This window comes from Bos grunniens, chromosome 9 (assembly GCF_055505025.1).
Source record: "Bos grunniens cultivar Pamir isolate PY7600 chromosome 9, Bosgru_T2T1.0, whole genome shotgun sequence".
In the NCBI taxonomy this organism is placed as follows: Eukaryota; Metazoa; Chordata; class Mammalia; order Artiodactyla; family Bovidae; genus Bos; species Bos grunniens.
Genome location: NC_141173.1, coordinates 27,548,789 through 27,569,148, shown reverse-complemented (window position 1 = coordinate 27,569,148; position 20,360 = coordinate 27,548,789). Strand labels below are relative to the sequence as shown.

At 38.5% G+C, this 20,360-nt stretch overlaps 1 protein-coding gene and 1 long non-coding RNA gene across 6 annotated transcripts in view; one reads left to right on the top strand and one right to left on the bottom strand.

Moving 5' to 3' along the window:
• Nucleotides 1–20,360, top strand: part of NKAIN2 (sodium/potassium transporting ATPase interacting 2) — a 1,179,899-nt gene that overhangs the window by 857,203 nt on the left and 302,336 nt on the right. Inside the window, exon 5 of one of the 3 annotated variants that reach the window (XM_086317027.1) lies at nt 10,786–13,029. The exons of the other annotated variants lie outside the window; for them this stretch is intronic. Within the exon in view, the coding sequence (XP_086173153.1) occupies nt 10,786–10,881 (96 nt within the window). The 3' untranslated portion in view covers nt 10,882–13,029. Of the gene's footprint in view, nt 1–10,785; nt 13,030–20,360 lie in introns of those variants that run through there. 3 annotated transcript variants of the gene reach the window in all.
• LOC147365720 (uncharacterized) overlaps nt 1–20,360 on the bottom strand; it is a 219,257-nt gene that overhangs the window by 81,166 nt on the left and 117,731 nt on the right. The gene's annotated exons all lie outside the window — the stretch shown is intronic.

Below are 20,360 nucleotides of genomic sequence, written 5' to 3'. Positions count from 1 at the left end.
TAGTTCACTATAGTGCTTGAGAACAAAAGTATTACAGTCAACCTGACCTAAGTTTTAATCCTAGCTTAGGTGTGTACTAGCTGTGTGATAATATGTAAATTTTATACTACTTCTTTAAGCCTCAGTTACATGTCTGTGAAACTGGGATAAGCACATATACTCCACAGTGTTTTCATGAAGAGAAAATGGCATAATGTGTTAGAAAGTATTTAGAACTCAATAAATTTTACCATGCTCTTCCTAGAGGTATTTCCACTTTTACAGACACACACCTAAACACCTTTGTTTGAACCTGTATTTCTAAAGTATGTTTACTATTGCTAATGATGATTTAAAAACATGTCAGTATTACTGACTTTTAAAAATCCTCTCCAGAGGACTATACAGCATTTTAGCATGGCAGGCAGTTACCTTAGAGGTTAACATATTGAATATTTCAGTCAGACACATGAGAGGTAAGATAGAAGGCAAATGAGCAACTGATTTAATGTCTAAAAGCTCCAGTTTCCACATTTTTACAAATAAAAAGAGAAGGGAACCATATATAAGTTGCTAAGTGGGTTAATTAATATAAAGGACTAGCCCAGTGCATGGAACATAGGAAGTATTCAGTTAACATAAACACCTATAATTCTGACCAATATTATAAAATATATTTAAGAAAAGTGTGTACAGAAAGATGCATTTGAGAGAAAGTATGTGTTTTGCTTAGTGTTAGAGCTAATGTTAATACATTGGCAAATGTCTTGAATACTGTGACATTCAACTGTGAAAACCAATTATTACCCAATTAGAAGCCTCCTCAATTAGGGAAGGATTGGGTCATGTTTTTTAAACACCCACCAGTATTTTCTGCCAACCCCATCTGTGACACACACTGGGGAGACCCCCGTTAGCAGTTGTTTAAGTCATTTTCCTAACACTGGCATCCGTCTCCTTGGAGACGTCCATCAGAGACTTGTGTTCACATCTTTCAAGTTGCATCTGGATAGGACCATTATGTGCTCAGTCTACTGCTGCATTTCATCGATGGACAGTTTAACATTTGCTTTTCATTATATGTTTAAGCTTGCTTGTAGTAAATAGTTCATGCAATGTATGGCTTATTTTTTAAATGATGTAACCATAATGACTCAGTATGTTGATTATCTAGAAAGGAGACAATTATATATTTAGCAATTTATCATCTAGGATTAAGAAAATGCATTTAAAACTTAAATTTTAGATAAATAAAAGTGACCATGAATTTCAAAAAATGAGGAAAACAAACACTGCAATGTAAATAGAAGGTAAAAGGAAATGGGATCCTTTCAAAAAAAAGTATTAATTTATCTTTGATAGTCTTATTTTCATAATTTGAATAGCTATAGCAGCACCATTCATTTCCAGTTAAATAAAACTGCGGGAATTTAACAGTCAAAATACTCTAAAATTTCCTGTTATCTTTTTAATGTGATTTTATTTATTTTGGGGTGTATTTTTTTTTTTTCATTGGAGGCTAATTACAATATTGTCATGGTTTTTGCCATAAATTCACATGAATCAGCCATGGGTGTACATGTGTTCCCCATCCTGACCCTCCCTCCCCATCCCATCCCCCTGGGTCATCCCAGCACACCAGCCCAAGCACCCTGCCTCATATATCGAACCTGGACTGGTGATCTATTTCACATATGATAATATACATGTTTCAATGCTATTCTATGAAATCATCCCACCCTCACCTTCTCCCAGAGTCCAAAAGTCTGTTCTTTACATCTGTGTCTCTTTTGCTGTCTCACATCTAGGGTCATCTTTACCGTCTTTCTAAATTCCATATATATGTGTTAATATACTGCATTGGTATTTTTCTTTCTGACTTACTTCACTCTGTATAATAGGCTCCAGTTTAATCCACCTCATTAGAACTGATTCAAATGCATTCTTTTTAATAGCTGAGTAATACTCCATTGTGTATATGTACCACAGCTTTCTTATCCATTCGTCTGCTGATGGACATCTAGGTTGCTTCCATGTCCTGGCTATTATAAACAGTGCTGCGATGAACATTGTGGTACATGTATCTCTTTCACTTCTGGTTTCCTCGGTGTGTATGCCCAGCAGTGGGATTTCTGGGTCATAAGGCAGTTCTATTTCCAGTTTTTTAAGGAATCTCCACATTGTTCTCCATAGTGGCTGTACTAGTTTGCATTCCCACCAACAGTGTAAGAGGGTTCCCTTTTCTCCACACCCTCTCCAGCATTTTGCTTGTAGACTTTTGGATAGCAGCCATTCTGACTGGCGTGAAATGGTACCTCATAGTGGTTTTGATTTGCATTTCTCTGATAATGAGTGATGTTGAGCATCTTTTCATGTGTTTGTTAGCCATCTGTATGTCTTCTTTGGAGAAATGTCTGTTTAGTTCTTTGGCCCATTTTTGGACTGGGTCATTTATTTTTCTGGAATTGAGCTTCAGGAGTTGCTTGTATATTTTGAGATTAATTCTTTGTCAGTTGCTTCATTTGCTATTATTTTCTCCCATTCTGAAGGCTGTCTTTTCACCGTGCTTATAGTTTCCTTCGTTGTGCAAAAGCTTTTAAGTTTAATTAGGTCCCATTTGCTTAATTTTGCTTTTATTTCCATTGCTCTGGCTTTTCTCTAGTTTCAGCAAGTGAGGGCTCCTCTCCAGTTGCGGTAAGCTGGCTCCTCCTTGCCCAGCGGCTTCTCTTGTTGCAGAGCATGGGCTCTACAGCGAGCAGGCTTCAGTAGTGGTGGTACATCAGTAGCTCCAAGTCAGGCTTTAGAGCACAGGCTCAGTAGTCCTGGTGTAGGGGCTTAGCTGCTCCATGGCATGCGGGATCTTCCCAGATCAGGTGTTGAACCCATGTCTCCAGCATTGGCAGGCAGATTCTTTACCACTGATCTACCAGGGATGCCCTCCTGTTATCGTTTAGGCTCAAGGAAAATAAAGTGTGGTAGTAGGCAAGTGGGAAAAAATTAAGATACTTAGTATATGATTTTATAGTTTTCATATAAATTATTTCAGGTTTCTGAAAGTTTGATATTTTTAACCTCACTTAAACAAAGAAACAGACTCTTGAGTAGGTGTTTTGATCAACTGGTAACAAACAGGTAGAGCAGACACACAAACTCAGGTCTGATTCCAAGTTCTGTTTCAAGACCTTTATAACTGCCTAACAGAAAATAAAAAGCAAGACACAGACTCTAAGTTTATATTAGATAAGGAAACTTCTCAGTCTTAAAATCCTCAGTGAAATAACAACACTGTATATCTAAAATACTAAAGACAGGAGAAAAGATTGGATGACCTCAAAAGGGTCTTTATAAGCCCCAAATCAAGTTTAATAGCTCCCCAACTTTGGCTTTGTTTATCATAAGTTCATGGTCATCAATATAATGCAACAGTTACTCAGGTTCTTATTTGACTAAAGAAAAAGCTGACTGTAAAAACATGATACTCATAATAATCAAACTTTTAAAAGAAGAATTAAAAAAAGAAATATGTGTTCACCGAACATTTTGATGAATAGATAGTCTGAATTTCAAAATACATTAATCCTAGATTGGTCCTCTTTATCTCAGTACTTAACAGCACTTGATAAACATTAAATTAGAGCCTTGCTCAGCATGGTTGCTTGGTGAATATTAAATAATAATAAAAATAATCAAAATACCACTGTGAGTCAAAGGAATATTTCTTTTTACTAGATATGTTGCCCATGTTTACGGCTTTACTAGAATTTAAATGGTATACACCATGCATACCAACTGTTCCAAAAATTAAGAAACATGGTAGATGTTTTGTCATCTTAATCACAATTGGTATTCCATTTTCCTTGGGAAACTCTACATGCTGTTATACAACTAATTCTTTCACTACCTAACCAAATAATTAATATCTTTACAAGCACATCATAAACTATATATTAGTAATAACTCATTATGTACTTAATTTCAATACTAATTGCCCAAAGGCTTAGTGAGCTCTTCATTGTAAAAGGAAAACTGATGTTTATTTTTATTAGATATAACTTCAGAAGAAAACATACTTTTACCAATCGGTGACCCAATTGGATGTTTAATAAAAATTCTCCAGGAGAAAATATTGCTGTTGATTGGTTTTAGATGGTTTAAATAAATAATGTATGATATAATATTAAATTAGAAATTCTGACTGATGAGCAAAAACAGAAAAGATGTTGAATTCTGAAACAGCACAAACCTATAAGTAGAATTTATGAAAGCAATACAAAACTCCAAGTCCACATTAAGTGGACAGGGGTATAAGATTATGGGATTTGAGAAGAGAAGATGGAGAAGCTATTGGTGGAGAGCTCCAGGGAGGAGGAAAGCCCCTCTCCCCTAGGGGAAGGGGTGTGGTACTCCTGAAGACAAGAAGGGCCTTCAGCTGGCCCCTTGAAGTTGAGCTGTGAGTTGTGCTATTAGTGGGCACTAGTGTCTAACCCTTGATGAGAAATCTCTAAGGTAAAAACAAGCCAGGTAGGCCTGACCAAAGAGTGAGCAGAGTGGTTACTGCCTTTGTTTCAGCCTGTTCCCAATGTTTGTTGAGGTAAAATTCATCCTTGCTTTCCAAGGAACAGATGTATTTTCCTCAGAGGGACAGCCAGCTGAAGGTTGTTGTTTTTTTGTCATTAAGTCATGTCCAACCCTTTGTGACCCCATGGATGGTAGCCCAAAAGGCTCCTCTGCCCATGGAATTCTTCAGACAAGAATACTGGAGAGGGTTTCCATTTCCTTCTCCAGAGAATCTTCCCAACCCAGGGATCGAACCTTTGTCCCCTGCATCAGCAGTCAGATTCTTTACCAATGAGCCACCTAGGAAGCCCAAAGTTCACATTAGAGTCTATCAAAGGAGGCCTTATGGAGATTAACAGTTTTCTGTTTTAATTTTTATTGGGTGTGTTGTTTTACAATCTTGTATTAGTTTCAGGTGTACAGCAGAGTGAATCTGTTACACGTATACATATATCCACTGGTTTTTAGATTCTTTCTCTTAGATTCTACTCATTATGTTACAGAGTAATGAGTAGAGTTCCCTGGCAGTACAGTAGGTGTTGTTATCTATTTTAGCAGTGTAGGTGATGGTAGTGGTATAAAGAATCTGCCTGCCATGTAGGAGACCCGGTTCAATCCCTAGGTCAGGAAGATCCCTGGGAGAAGAGCATGGCAGTATTCTTGCCTGGAGAATCCCACGGACAGAGGAGCCTAGCGTGCTACAGTCCATGGAGTCCCAAAGAGTCAGACATGACTGAGTGACTAACACTTTCACTTTCACAACATGTGTCAATCCCAGTACCAAACCAGCTTTATGACAAACGCTAAAGGGACTTCTCTAGGTGGGAAACACAAAAGAAAAAAGAAAACCTGTGAAAGCAAACCCAAAGCAGTTCTTGGTAGAGAAGAACTTCAGGTAGGCCTTTAGAATCCCAGGATGGAATTAGACTACATTTGCATTGGTCAAGGAAACTGCATTTTGAGAGACCTACCATGGATCAGTGTCCTGGAAGAACCCACAGAGACTCAGCTCCAAAGAGCTGCCAGACCCAGGGAACAGGAAGTCAGCCAGTGACACTACAGTCACGTGGGAACCTCTTAACTGCCCTACTTCTCTTCCTGAAACTTATCTTTCTTAGCTTTTAAACTAAGGATTGAAGTTGATATAATCAAGATTTCAAGTGCATTTTAAATCCTAGTACTTTCCAGAAGCCTTTTTGAATATCCCTAGATTAAGATGAATATAATTTGATGGCCAAGAGTTGCATAGGTAGATTCCTTTAAAGCTGTAAATGACACATCAAGGAAAACATGGAGGAATCAGTTTTTCTCCCTCTCTAGGCAGTGACTTAAAATTCTTCTATTAGGTCTTATCACTTTCTTTTTATAAAGGGGGAGAGGAAATACTGAAATATTTCATAAACTGAATTGCCTCCAGAGGTTTGGGACTGAATTCCACTCACTATGACACATATTGTGTATGCAGAATTGTTCCAGTGCCTGCCTTGAAAATAGCTTGAGTCACTTGCTCTTTTAAATGGAAGCTGGAAGCTGTCTGACTTGAAAATAATCTCAAACACTTAGAAAGGAGAACTGACTTCCTTTCATTAGAAAGGATAGAAATGATGAAAATTCTAGAATGTCATTCTCTTCTCCCTGATAAAACTATAGCCCTTTCCCATAAACATAAGCAATGGATCAAGTCTATGGAAGAAGTAAGATGAGTGGTGGGGACAGCATCAGATACATTTCAGCAACACAGCTAGTCACAGCTATCAGTCAAATCTTACGGTGATATTCTTTTGATGACTGAGACAATTTCCAGCACAGGCTATGTTTCTAAGTGTTTATTATTTGACAAACATCAACTTATTTATTGTTTTCTCCATTTTTGAGTTATAATTAATAATTTGGAAAGAGTATATCTTGAAGATATACATATAAATACTATATAATCTTGTGTATATATATATGTGTGTATAATTTATTATTATAGCTGATTTCCTATCTTGGTGTGTACCCATCAATGCTAACTACTTTACTTGATGACACTGATAAAGTTGTTTATGTGCAGTGTGCTAAATGATGGTAATATAATTGGTAAAATTGGCTTTCACTTACCCACAAAACAACTACAAAATGAAATGACACAAACATTAGTCTCAGGAATTCTGCCATTAAATTTGATTATTTGATTCTGTGTTAGTGACAGATACTGTATATTCTAATGACACATTAGAAATAAACAGCAACATTTAAAGCTGCTCTCTATTCTTCAACTATTTTTAATGTTCTATTTTGAACGAGGTTTCTCAGAAAAATAACAGCACATAGAAATACCAATTTGTTGCTTTCTGATTTCTTATATGCTTTATTTCTGATCAGAGTTCTGTTGTTATATATAAAATGAAAGAATAGTATGGATAAAGAATAGTATATGGGTCAACGTGCCAGTGATATTGTTAATCTCACACACATGCAATTTCAGATTTATTGAGCCAAGAACACAAAACTTAGTAGAAGTTAACAGGCGGAACAAGAATAGAAGAGCATACTGATGTGGTTTTGCTCCCTTATTTTGATACTTAGTGTCCCACCATGGTTCTTTAGTTCCCAAACATGACAAGCAGTTATTGGTGATACTCTCCATGCAGATACTGTTCACCTAGAGTTATGAAAACTTCTGCGAATTCATTGAGAAACTAAATTTTATTCATCACCAGCAATGCTATGTCCTCAAAGGTCAGTACTCAGATGGACCTGAGCAAAATCTCAAGTTATCTAGGATATATATGTGTGTGTGTGCATGCGTGTGTATTCTGTCTCACCTAGTGTGTCTTTATTTATGGAACCTGTTGGGAGATGCAACAGAAGTAAATAAGATTCTATCCTGTCATAGGCAGTTGAGGCTGCGATAACAAATGTAGCCTCGATGAGTGGTTTAAACAACATTCATTAATATCTCACAGTAATGGAAGCTTAGAAATCCAAAGATCAAGGTGCTGAAGATCTAGTGTGTGATGAGAACCTGTTTCTTGGTTTTCAGTGTTAGTTTCCTCCTTGTATCCTCATGTAGCTGAGAGAGTAGAGACAAGGTCTCTGGTGTTTCTTCTTATCAAAGGCACTCATTTATGAGGGCTCTGCCCTCATGAGCGACTCACCTCCCAGAAGCCCCGCCTCCAAATACCATGGCATTTGGGGATTAGGCTTTGGCATATGAGTTTGATGGGGATACAATCAGTCCATAGCACACCCTCAAGACATTTGCAGCCTTATTCTAATAATGGTGGAATAGAGGAACTCGTTGTGGCTTGAGAACTTAAATCATCAATGAGCAGGAAATATTTAAACTAGGCTTTAGAGAAGTGCTTTCGTTTGAGAAAATGGAGATGGAGACAGAGGAGACAATAGCGAGTAGAAAATTTCAGACAGAGAGGTGAGTGAAGAGAAAGTGGTAACTCATTTCAAAAACACCCAGAGGCGCATTCTCAGCATCACAGATTGGATATGTAAAGCATTGAGGTTTCTGAATGTAAAGTGCACAAAAGCCTTTTCCTTTTCTGTTGGACAAGTGAGATGAACCAGCACACAGAATATCTGAATATAAAGGAATCACTGGCAAGTCACAGAACTATTGTATATGAATATCAAGATTTTGTTTCACATTTTCATTTGGACACATAATATGGTTCATTTTAGAATTAATTATGTGAAGAAAGAGATATTTTCGATTTTAAAGAGAAACCAAGTAAGAACTGGTTATACACTACAAATGGTATTAGAGAAATGCCTAAAATGCAAGGGTTCCATAAATTGTTAGAATATGACCAGCTTTTGTCTTTGCTAAAATCTTTGATTTTGACATTTTAGTAGTGCAAGTAAAGTGGAAAGAGGGCATTCTGTTGCTTTTTGATGTGATGTAAAAGTCACTGAGTCGTGTCCGACTCTTTGAGACCCCATGGACTGTAGCCCACCAGGCTCCTCTGTCCATAGAACTCTCCAGGCCAAGAATACTGGAGCAAGTTGCCATCCCCTTCTCCAGGGGATCTTCCAAATCCAGGGATTGAACTCAGGTCTCCTGCATTGCAGTTAGATTCTTTACTGTCTGAACCACCAGGGAAATCCTGCTTTTTGGTGGAAGTGTCTAATATACACAAACTAATTGAATACTATGAAGTATTCTTAGTTATTTTTACTGTAACATTTTAGATATATAAAAATATTTACAAGACCATTCAACTATAAATACATAGAGAAATTATTTTTAAAGTCTGGAACATTACAAAACAATTATACTTTACATTTGTTCAGTCAGTAGCTTAGGAACAAACCTATTCGGAACAGCTGGAGCCTAAAACTGACATTTGTTATACACAGAGCCAGCTGTTTAAAAATTGTACTTAAACCCCAGTAGTATACTATTTGTTTGCCAACTGTCCTATTACATTCTGCTGAAAAAATGTATTTCAAAAACTAAGAATCAAGGGAGGGGCAGAAATCATTTTGAGAACTTGATCTCCACTGGTAAGAATATAAAGTTCAGTGTATCTGTAGGCCCTTTTCCTCTTTTCTTTCACTGTGCTTGCAGTCTAATTCCATCAGTATTGCCTGGGCTAAAGCATGGGGCCTTAGTTAATTGCTTTCCATTCTCTTTCCACACCCCCCACTTCCCACACTTTCTCTACACACATCAGTACAAGCTGATAGCCATTTAGGTCAGTGAAAAACCATGAATTTCTTTTTGAGAATGTTACAATCTCCTAACATTTCTTGGATTCAGCATTATTGTTCTAAGACATTTGCTGTAAACCCTCAAAAGCCCATGATGCTAAACAGGTGATATTTCCTCTTTCTTACGGGAGCAGAGGATGTTAACATATCGCCAAGTCTCCTAAGCAAAATATGCCAAGGAATTGATCCAGTCCAGTCTGCATTATACTGGTGAATTTGTGGGGATAAAATAGAAATAATCTCATCTCTGAACTAGAAATTCATTTGTATATGAATCTTATTAACTTGTGCTCTTATTATGTGTGGTCTCTGAAAGATATTAGGAAAGAAAATGTTTCTTTGAATTAGAAAGTAATAGGAAGCAATAATAGGATTGGTTTGGGCCAGGAATGGAATTAAATTCTTCCAGAGGTATATGGGTGGTCACCCTAGAAAATACTGAATGGATCAGATCTTGCCTCTCCTTTTCACTGAAATGGAGACTTGTGGAATATTCTAGAGACACAGCTACAAAATTCACGTGCCCCCTCTGTCTTTACCTGACCCTCGCTACTGAAGAAGAAAACCAAGATCCACAGGCAATCAAAGACTGTCACCTTCGGACAGAGAAAAGGGCAGAGCAGTAAGCATGTTTAAAGCTTTGCAAACCATGAAAGTGGATAAACAATGAGGGAGGAAGTGCAGAGAAAAGATGACAGCCAAGGACAACATTTTGGAAGCTGCTGCATTTCCAGAGGAAGAGAGTGAATCAGAAGAGACTGAGGAGCACAGAATAAATGACATAGGAAACCAGGAATGAGTGATGCCATAGATGCCAAGAGATGATAATGTTTCAAGGAAGGGCATGTTATCAGCTTTGTAAACTACTTGCAACTGAGAGATGGAGGTAGATGGGGGTAAAGAAGGAACCACTAGTTTTGCCTATATGGGACTGAATGGACACTGGGTCCACCCAAAGTCTGGCTGAAGGTGAGAAGAGTCAGGAGCCACTGGCCACTCTTAGAGCTATGCTCTATGATAGCTGGAACGAGATATTAGGTCGAGTGGCTTTTTAATTTTTTATTTTGATTTATTAATTTAGATTTATTTTTTATTTTATTTTATTAAAATTTTTAATTTTAGACTTTCTGAAGAATTACAGAAATAGGACAGAGTGCCCATATACCTTCCACCCATCTTCCCCTAATATGTTAATATCTGATAGAACTAGAGTGCGTACATGTTAAGTCGCTTCAGTTGCGTCCTACTCTTTGCAACACTATGGACTGTAGCCCGCCAGGTTCCTCTGTCCATGGGATTCTCCAGACGAGAATACTGGACTGGGTTGCCATGCCGTCCTCCAGGGGATCTTCCCAACCCAGGAATCAAACCCACATCTTTTATGTCCCCAGCATTTCAAGACAGGTTCCTTACCATTAGCACCACCTGTAATAGCGCTAGAGAGCATTTATCAAAACCAAAAAGTTACCCTTGGTGCAATACTATTAACTGAAGTACAGAACATATGGAGCGTTCTGATAAATGCCTTTTCTTTTCCAGGATCAAATCCAGGATCCCACTTTGCATCTAGCTGTCATGCCTCCTTGGTCTCCTCCAATCTGTGACAGGCCCTCAGTCTTCCCCTGCCTTTCATGACCTTGACACTTTTTAGGAGTACAAGATGTATTTTGTAGAATGTCCCTCCTTTGGGGCTTGTCTGATATTTTCTCATGATTAGATTGAGTATATGTATTATTGAAGAGGATACCACAGAGGCCATATGCCCTTCTCAGTGCTTCAAATCAGAGAATGCATTGTGTCAAACTGTATCTCTGGTTATCTGAGCATAACCACACGGTTAAGGTGGTGTCTCCCATGGCTTGCCTCTGTAATGTGACTATTTTTCCCTTTGTAATTAGTAAATGTTTGGGAGAAGTTACTTTGAGTCCATGAAAGAATCCTGTTTCTCAAACTTCTGCTCAGAAATTTTAATTCCATTGGCGAATCTTGCTTGTGGCAGGTATTACTGAAGCATTCCAATGGTACTTTTTATTTTCCTTGTCCAACCTGTATTTATTACGAGAAGTTCATTCTTCTCGAGGAAAGTGACATCACTTCTTTCCCCATTTATTTAGGCACCTCAGTATTCAGTTATTTATATCCATATGAGCTCTCGGATATTTATTGTATTTTCTTTTATTTGTATCTTTTTTTAATTTAATTTTTTTAACTTTACAATATTGTATTGGTTTTGTATCTTTTTAATTCACTGCTATCATTTATTCTGTTGCTCAGGCTGTTTTAACTTCAGCCATTGAAGGCTTTTTCAGGTTGCCTCCTATGACCTGTATATTTGTCCCAATCCTTATTTTTCTTTCCTTTTTAACAATTCTTTTCTGAGTATGTATGTGTGTACCTAAATGTGTGTACATTTCCTTCTTTACTGGCACCGCAGGAAGCTCATCATGAATTTTGACTAATTCAGTCCTGGAGTCAGCCAGCTCTCCATAGAGTCCTGGTTCTTTTGATTGAAGAATGGTATTTAGAAACTCTCATCTGGCCCTAGGCGTGCTCATTGTTACCATAGTTTCAATGCTTCTAGCCTTCTAAAAGGATGACTTTTAAGATGAAAGATTTTAAAAGTTTTTAATATGTATCTTTTTGATCTAAAATCAAGCAAGAAATTGACTATGCAGGAGTGGTAAAACTTTAAGGAACAAAGTCATTGGGAAAGAAATGGTGATGAGCTTCGAAGCACAGGTGGAGGGGTTGGCCTTTGATAGAAACTGGGACACTATCCATTGTAAAAGAATGAAAGCGAAAACATGGGTTCAGAGTCAAACATTTTAATTTTGGTAGAAAATAAGAACATTCCCTTTTCTTGGTGTTGGTTGATGATATATTAGGCAAGATCAGTAGCTAGCAGTAAAAGAGGAAAGTGAGGGAACATTGAGGAGAGAGGTGTTTGAGAGCATGAAACCTAATATATTCAAGAATTAAAGTAGAATTGCAGAATATCATGGATTGCTGTCTTGGAATTTGTGGTTATGAATAATGTCACAGCATGGCTGTCTTGCAGGCATGGAGTAGGCAGACAAGCTTGATTAGTCTAGGTTTTTCCAGGTAGTTGAGAAGGAAGTGGGCAAGGGAAGCGGAAGTGTTTGTAAGTCAGTGTTTCAGGGTTGTAAATAAAGGTGAGCCATGGAACTAAACTAGATAAGAGAATAAAAAGACAAAACGGTATTAGTACTATCAGTCTGTTGTTAAAGTGGGGAACATGGCTTTGTTTATAGCTATGAATTGCATTTACATAATATAGTTGAAGACTTTATAATTGAAATTTGTATCAGGAGCTTTCCTTTGTTTTACAAAGAGAGTCCACAAAGCAATGCTACTACCTGCTCTAAGCTTTTACCCTGGACTTTGTCTGTTGACCTCCTATCTCTTATTTGTCTTAGTCTCTGACATTCCTTTTTTTTTCTCATCATCCTTCTTTTCTGCCAGATTCCAGTATCTCAAGACTATTTCTTAGGTGAGAACACGATTATTTCCTAAAGAGTTGAAACAAGCAAAGAAAAGATACTTCCAAAGTCACAGACATCACACCTAAGTTCTTGCAGGTGAAGGTGATATTCAGTATGGGGGATCACAGGGAGCTTCCACAAGGTCACCAGAATAACAGGTTTGAGAACCACTGACAGCATCACTGCCAATATTCTATCTGAAACCCTCTCCTCTGTCCCAATCAAGGTCATATAAACAAAGCCAGAAAAGTAAAAATAAAACCTTTTCTGTAGGAGACTCCATTAACTGATCTGAAAACAAATTGATGAGAGGATGTGGTTTAATTTTTCACTGGTCAGAGTCATTACTTTGTGAGACATGTTTGGTCACCTTTGATGTGTCAGCTAAATGGCTGTTTCTAAAATTACCTTGACCATTATTCATGAGAGTGTTAGTAATTACTCAGTGGTTAATGAAGTTGGTTTCCAGTTGATGATCGTTAGAAACTGAGCGTGACCCGTTGCACAACAGCATACTGAGCAGAAATCTCAAATATACCCACCCTCTGATAGCTGGTCTCGGTTCTGCCCTGAAAACATTATTAATAGCTCTGGAAAGAGGAAATTGGCTAAAAGAAACATTTTTTGACATGCAGAAAGTCCAATTTCAGTTATTTGCTAGTGATACTACAGCTATTATTTTCTCTCTCTCTCTTCAAACTAAATCCTATACGTACTACAGGTTATACATTAGCTTTATATCTCCCTCTGTTGACCAAACATCAAAGCCCATGAGGGCGGATATTGTTGGTTATGGATTCCTAGAGTCTAGCAAATGCTAGACGCACAGCAGGCCCTTAAATCAGAATGAGTCAGGCAAACACTCTGACAGCCAAAGTTAGAGAAGACAGAGCACTTTAGCCCATGTCCTTTTTAATCTAAGTCAGTTACCAACTCAGACCACTTCTTTCCACACACAGATAAGGTCTACATAGATTCACAGTATTTCAAACACAGGAGAAACATGGAAGTTCATCTAATCTGGCATATTCTTTTATATAAAGGAATATGAAAGTATCCCAAAGGGTTAAATTAATTTCCCGATATTACAGCTAGTGTGGTCAAGGTAGTGAAGCCACTAAGTTGAATATTTATGGGGGAAAAATATTGATGTTCACTTAGTCAACAAAAGGAAAGATGATCTCAGAGGAGATTTTGGGGAAAAAAAAAAATCACTTATTTCCCAACCTACAGATCAGAACCTAAACATCTTAGTGGTTTACATTCAGGCATAATAATTGGTCTAGAAAGGTGTTCATGCAACTAGGAGTTCATAACAGTTTTAAAGAAAGGCTGTTTTGGACTTATTATTTGAATAATTTTGTATCTTATTGTCATTTACTTCAAACTTCTCAATTAAAAACTATACTTTAATGCAAACAGAAAGATTAAAAAAATCCAATTCACCCCAATGTTCTTCGCAGCACTGTTTATAATAGCCAGGACATGGAAGCAACCTAGATGTCCATCAGGAGACGAATGGATAAGAAAGATGTGGTACGTATATACAATGGAGTATTACTCAGCCATTAAAAAGAATACATTTGAATCAGTCCTAATGAGGTGGATGAAACTGGAGCCTATTATACAGAGTGAAGTAAGCCAGAAAGAAAAACACCAATACAGTATACTAACACATATATATGGAATTTAGAAAGATGGTAATGATAACCCTGTATACGAGACAGCAAAAGAGACACAGATGTACAGAACAGTCTTTTGGACTCTGTGGGAGAGGGAGAGGGTGGGATGATTTGGGAGAATGGCATTAAACATGTATAATATCATATAAGAAATGAATCACCAGTCCAGGTTCAATGCAGGATACAGGATGTTTGGGGCTGGTGCACTGGGATGACCCAGAGGGATGGTACGGGGAGGGAGGTGAGAGGGGGGTTCAGGATGGGGAACACATGTACACCCGTGGTGGATTCATGTATGGCAAAACCAATATAATATTGTAAAGTAATTAGCCTCCAATTAAAATAAATAAATTTAAATTTAAAAAATCCAATTCCTTTCCTCCCCTTCAATGAAAGACAAAAACAAAAGCTTTTTTCTGGAATTTTTTTTTTTTTTTAAGGAAACAGGAACATCTGTGTAGCTCCTGGTCCTTTCTTTGTGCTCAAAAATGTTTAATAACAAGTGGAGGAGAAATTTTAAAATCACAATTCCTTTGGCAGAATGCTTTTGAAATTCAGCAGTGACACACTGTAAGGCAGAACCTCAAATGATTTCAGATCTGTTCTCAGAATTTTGGCCAGAATTATGTTAAGAACCCTAAATTATAATGAGAGGGATGGAGCCAACATTTATTGAATTTCTACTATGTGCCAGACACTTAGGGGTTTCATATACTTTCTCACTTGATCTTCACACAAATCCAGTGAAGTATATATTTGGGAACATTAGCCCCATTATTGCAGAGAAGGCAATGGCAACCCACTCCAGTACTCTTGAGTGGAAAGTCCCACGGACCGAGGAACCTGGTGGGCTGCCGTCTATGGGGTCGCACAGAGTCAAACACGATTGAAGTGACTTGCAGCAGCAGCAGCAGCAGCCCATTATTCAGCTGCATTTGCATCAGAAGTAATTTGACCAATATCATTATCAGGACTGAATTTTTTTTCAGTTTTATTGGGGTATTGTTTGGTTTACAATGCTGTGTTAGTTTCAGGTGTATAGCAAAGTGTGTCCAACTCCAAAGGTGTTACTTGATAGAAAGTATTTAGATTCAGCTATCATTGTTTTCTGCAGGAGGCTGGGGAGGGAGCATAATTTGAAAGGTACTTCTTAAAACATTATTTCATTAAATCACAAGAAGCCCATCTTCTCTTTATCTCATATGTAATAAATAAACTGGTATTTTTCATGGGGCTGGAATATGCCCTTTTACAACAGGAAAATGGAAAGATGAGGATTCTCCTTTATGCCAATGACAATTTCACTATCATGAACCAGGAGGATCCCGCAAGGCAGTTCAGCTTGGTATATAGCTACAGACAGGAATGCCAAAGAACGTTCAAACTACTTCACAATTGCACTCATCTCACACACCAGCAAAGTAATGCTCAAAATTCTCCAAGCTAGGCTTCAACAGTACATGAACTGAGAACTTCCAGATGTTCAAGCTGGATTTAGAAAAGGTAGAAGAACCAGAGATCGAATTGCCAACATCCGTTGGATCATTAAAAAAGAGAATTCCAGAAAAACATTTACTTCTGCATCACTGACTATGCTAAAGCCTTTGACTATGTGGATCACAACAAACCTTTAAAATTCTTAAAGAGATGGAAATACCAAACTACCTTACCTGTCTCCTGAGAAATCTGTATGCAGGTCAAGAAGCAACAGTCAGAACTGGACATGGAAAAACAGACTGGTTCAAAACTGGGAATGGAGTACGTCAAGGCTATATATCATCACCTTGCTTATTTAACTTATATGCAGGATACATCATGCAAAATGCTGGACTGAATGAAGCACAAGCTGGAATCAAGACTGCCAGAAATATCAATAACCTCAGATATGCAGGTGACACTATTCGTATGGCAGAAAGCGAAGAGGACTAAAGAGCCTCTTGATGAAAGTGAAAGAGGAGAGTGAAAAAGTTGGCTTGAAACTCAACATTCAAAAAACAAAGATCACAGCATCAGTCCCATCACTTCATTGCAAACAAATGGGGAAACAATGGAAACAGTGACAGACTTTATTTTCCTGGGCTCCAAAATCACTGCAGATGGTGATTGCAGCCATGAAATTAAAAGACGCTTGCTCCTTGGAAGAAAAGCTATGGCAAACCTAGAAAGCATATTAAAAGGCAGAGACATTATTTTACCGACAAAGGTCCATATAGTCAAAGCTATGGTTTTTCTAGCAGTCAAGTATGGATGTGAGAGTTGGACCATAATGAAAGCTGAGTGCCAAAGAGTTGATGTTTTTGAACTGTGGTGTTGGAGAAGACTCTTGAGAGTCCCTTGGTCTGCAAGGAGATCAAACCCATCAATCCTGAAGGAAATAAGTCTTGAATATTCATTGGAAGGACTGGTGCTGAAGCTGAAGCTCGAATACTTTGGCCACCTGATGCAAAGTACTGAATCATTAGAAAAGACCCTGATGCTGGGAAAGATTGAAAGCAGGAGGAGAAGGGGATGACAAAGGATGAGATGTTGGATGGTATCACCAACTCGATGGACATGAGTTTGAGCAAGCTCTGGGAGTTGGTGATGGACAGGGAAGCCTGGCATGCTGCAGACCATGGGGCCCCAGAGAGTCAGATATGACTGAGCAACTAAACTGACCGACAGACAGAAAAAAAATAGCTCAACTTTAATTATGTCAAAACCTCAAATTACTGTCTGTGTTAAACTTTCTGCAAAACTCCTCTGGTCAGTTCTAAATTACTCTATTCAGCAAGTGTACTCACTGTCTTTCCTGGGGGTACATTTCATCGCTAACTCCTCCTGGCAGGCACACTGCGAATCCACGTGCTGTAAATCAAACATTTCATAGAAGCACTGCTGAAGCTTTTCAGCTACCAGTGTGGGGGACCGTCATCCCAGTGTGAAGCAGCTTTAAGCCAAAAGCATCTCTGTTGTGAGCATGGCTTTTCCCTCAAATGTTTATCTAAGAGCCTGAACCCGATCTAAACTTTCTCCTAGAGCAGGACCGTAGGCTGCCTCCAAGTAGCCTGACTGAGTGTGTCTGCACAGAGGAGCACCAGAATTGAGATCGCCTTGAGTTCTGAGAAAATATTTTATCCACACAACCCAGATGTTGTATCAAAATGGACACTTATGTTTCCCACAGGTGATAACTAGCTTTTCCTCATGAGCCTCACCACAGTGGAAAACAAAGGCATTTAATATTGCTAGTTAATGGCATCTCTTTGGGTCTAAAATAGTTTAAATTTGGTACAATTTTTGTCGAGTCAAGGTTCAACTCAGGACCAGCACTGTTTCCCCCTTCTCCCTCTTCCCGAGATGATTCCTGCACTTCCGGGAGAAGCAGTGGGAAGTTCTCAGCAATACAGGCAGATGAATGGGGAGTCTGATTTTGTGCTGCTCTGTCTGCTGCTCTCATTGGTAAGGTCATTGTGTGGTCCGTCTGCGCATCCTCCAGCCTCTACTAAATCCCTCTGGCTCATGTAACTGAGCTTAGTCTCTGCCTTCAGGACTTCGGCCATCACCTCTTGTCACCTGTACTCCCTGGGTCTGATTCTTGTTAGGCTCCTTGGGCAGTAAAACCTTCCCACCCAGGATGACTTCTCTTGCACCAGGCATGTCCTCCACCTGGAATCCCAGCTTCCTTCCAGGGTTAGGGGCTGCAGAGGAACCTCTAGATCGATCATGTGCACTCTGTGCACAAGCTGTTGGTGCAGATTTAAGTATCTCAGGTAGTTGGTCCCTGGATGCCAAACAGAACATGGCAAAAGTCCCCCCGCTTTCAGCTTTCCATTAAGCTTGTTAAACACCTACTGCCTTTGGGTTTGTGGACACTACTGATAGCCCATCTCTCCTAGGTCTTATGATCCCCAGAGGTGAAGTAGGGACCTTATCTTCCTGTACTATGTAACAAGGACTTAACCACAATTCTACCTCTGACAGGCAGCAAAAGTCTCCTATGTACTCTCTACTCCTGCCACGTAAAAGTCTACATTGCAGCTGCCAAGACCTGGCTCTTAATATAGAAACAGGTGATACAAACAAAAATACAAAATCATATTCTTTCCCTAAATCATGGACTCAGACTATGTATTCCCATGACTCTAGAATTCTCTCTTGTATATCAAACTCTTACTTCTGACGCATTGTTTCCCTTATCATTTCTGTTTCAATTCTTCTAATTTTCCCAAAGTTAAATGAATGATCCTGGTTGAGTAGAAGGCAAATAAGTTATACGATGAAAAATATGTTAGAGTTAGTCACTCAATCATGTTCAATTCTTTGTGACCACATGGACTGCAGCCCACCAGGCTCATCTGTCCATGGAATTCTCCAGGCAAGAATGCTGGAGTGGGTAGCCCCATCCTTTTTTCCAGGGGATCTTTCCGACCCAGGGATTGAGCCCAGGTGTCCTGCATTGCAGGCGGATTCTCTACTATCTAAGCCACCAGGGAAGCCCAAAAAATATACTAAGGTGTTCAAAAATTTAATGTTACACTTTGATAATTCATACAACTTTAACCTGTTTTCCAAATTATAAAGCTATATGGCCCAATCTGCTCTCACTAAAGGAAGGAAACTAAAGAGCAAAAATTATCTTCTATTTAGCTCCTGTCAAAACCAAACCAAGAAAATAACTCTTTATCAAAGTGAAGTGAAGCTTGTGTTGCCATACCTCAAGCACGAGTTAAGTTAAATCACCAGCCAGTTATATCACATACAGTTTGACCTTTGGAAAGCTGTTTAAATGGTGCCCTTGGCTTTTATCAATAGGAAAGTCATAAAAAATTTCTGCCAATTTTGTTTTATCTATTTTGTCCATTATATTATTGAGTTTGTTATGTGGAAATGTAGAATCTAATAATAGGAAAACATCTATATCTTTTGAGAATTTAGCCTACTTTTACTCTATTTCCTTTTTCTATTAATTAGTCTGTGTATTTTTCTATTTTACTTTTATCCTGACTTGCAGTAAATTCAGAGACCAATAGGATGCTTGATCATTTCCAAATTTTTTTCTTGAGACCTATTAATATACTCCAGTATGTTCTTTTTAGCCACTGTGCACTCTTGAGGTATAGATAAGGTATAATTAATGTAAAATTAACCTATACAGGACTCCATGCATTAGGTATTACATGTTTTATAGAGGAGGAAACTTTATGATGTTTCATAGTTGTTTACTAATTTTTATTGGAATATAGTTGCTTTAAAATGTGTTAGTTTCTGTTGTACAGCAAAGTGAATCAGCTATGTCTATAAATATGTCAACTCTTTTTGGAATTTTCTTCCCATTTAGGTCACCACAGAGTACTGAGTAGCGAGTTCCCTGTGCTATACAGTAGCAGTACTGCTGCTGCTGCTAAGTCGCTTCAGTCGTGTCCGACTCTGTGCGACCCCATAGACGGCAGCCCACCAGGCTCCCCCGTCCCTGGGATTCTCCAGGCAAGAACACTGGAGTGGGTTGCCATTTCCTTCTCCAGTGCATGAAAGTGAAAAGTCAAAGTGAAGTCGCTCAGTCGTGTCCGACTCTTGGCGACCCCATGGACTGCAGCCTACCAGGCTCCTCTGTCCATGGGATTTTCCAGGCAAGAGTACTGGAGTGGGGTGCCATTGCCTTCTCCAACAGTAGCAGTACAGTAGGCTCTTATTAGTCATCTATCTTATACATAGTTTGCTAAGGTCCTATCCCTGGTTATTGGTAAGGCTGGGGTGATAAATCCAGTGTCAGTTTCTAAATCAAGTGCTCTTTCCACTCCACCAAGAATGTTTCCATTTTAAAATACACAAAAATCCCCACTTAATCAACCAAACCTTAAATGTTCAATTTGTAATTTTAAAAAGTATATGATCGATAAATGATTACAAAAGGATGTTGATATGTGTTTTGGAAATTGTTTTTTCTTTA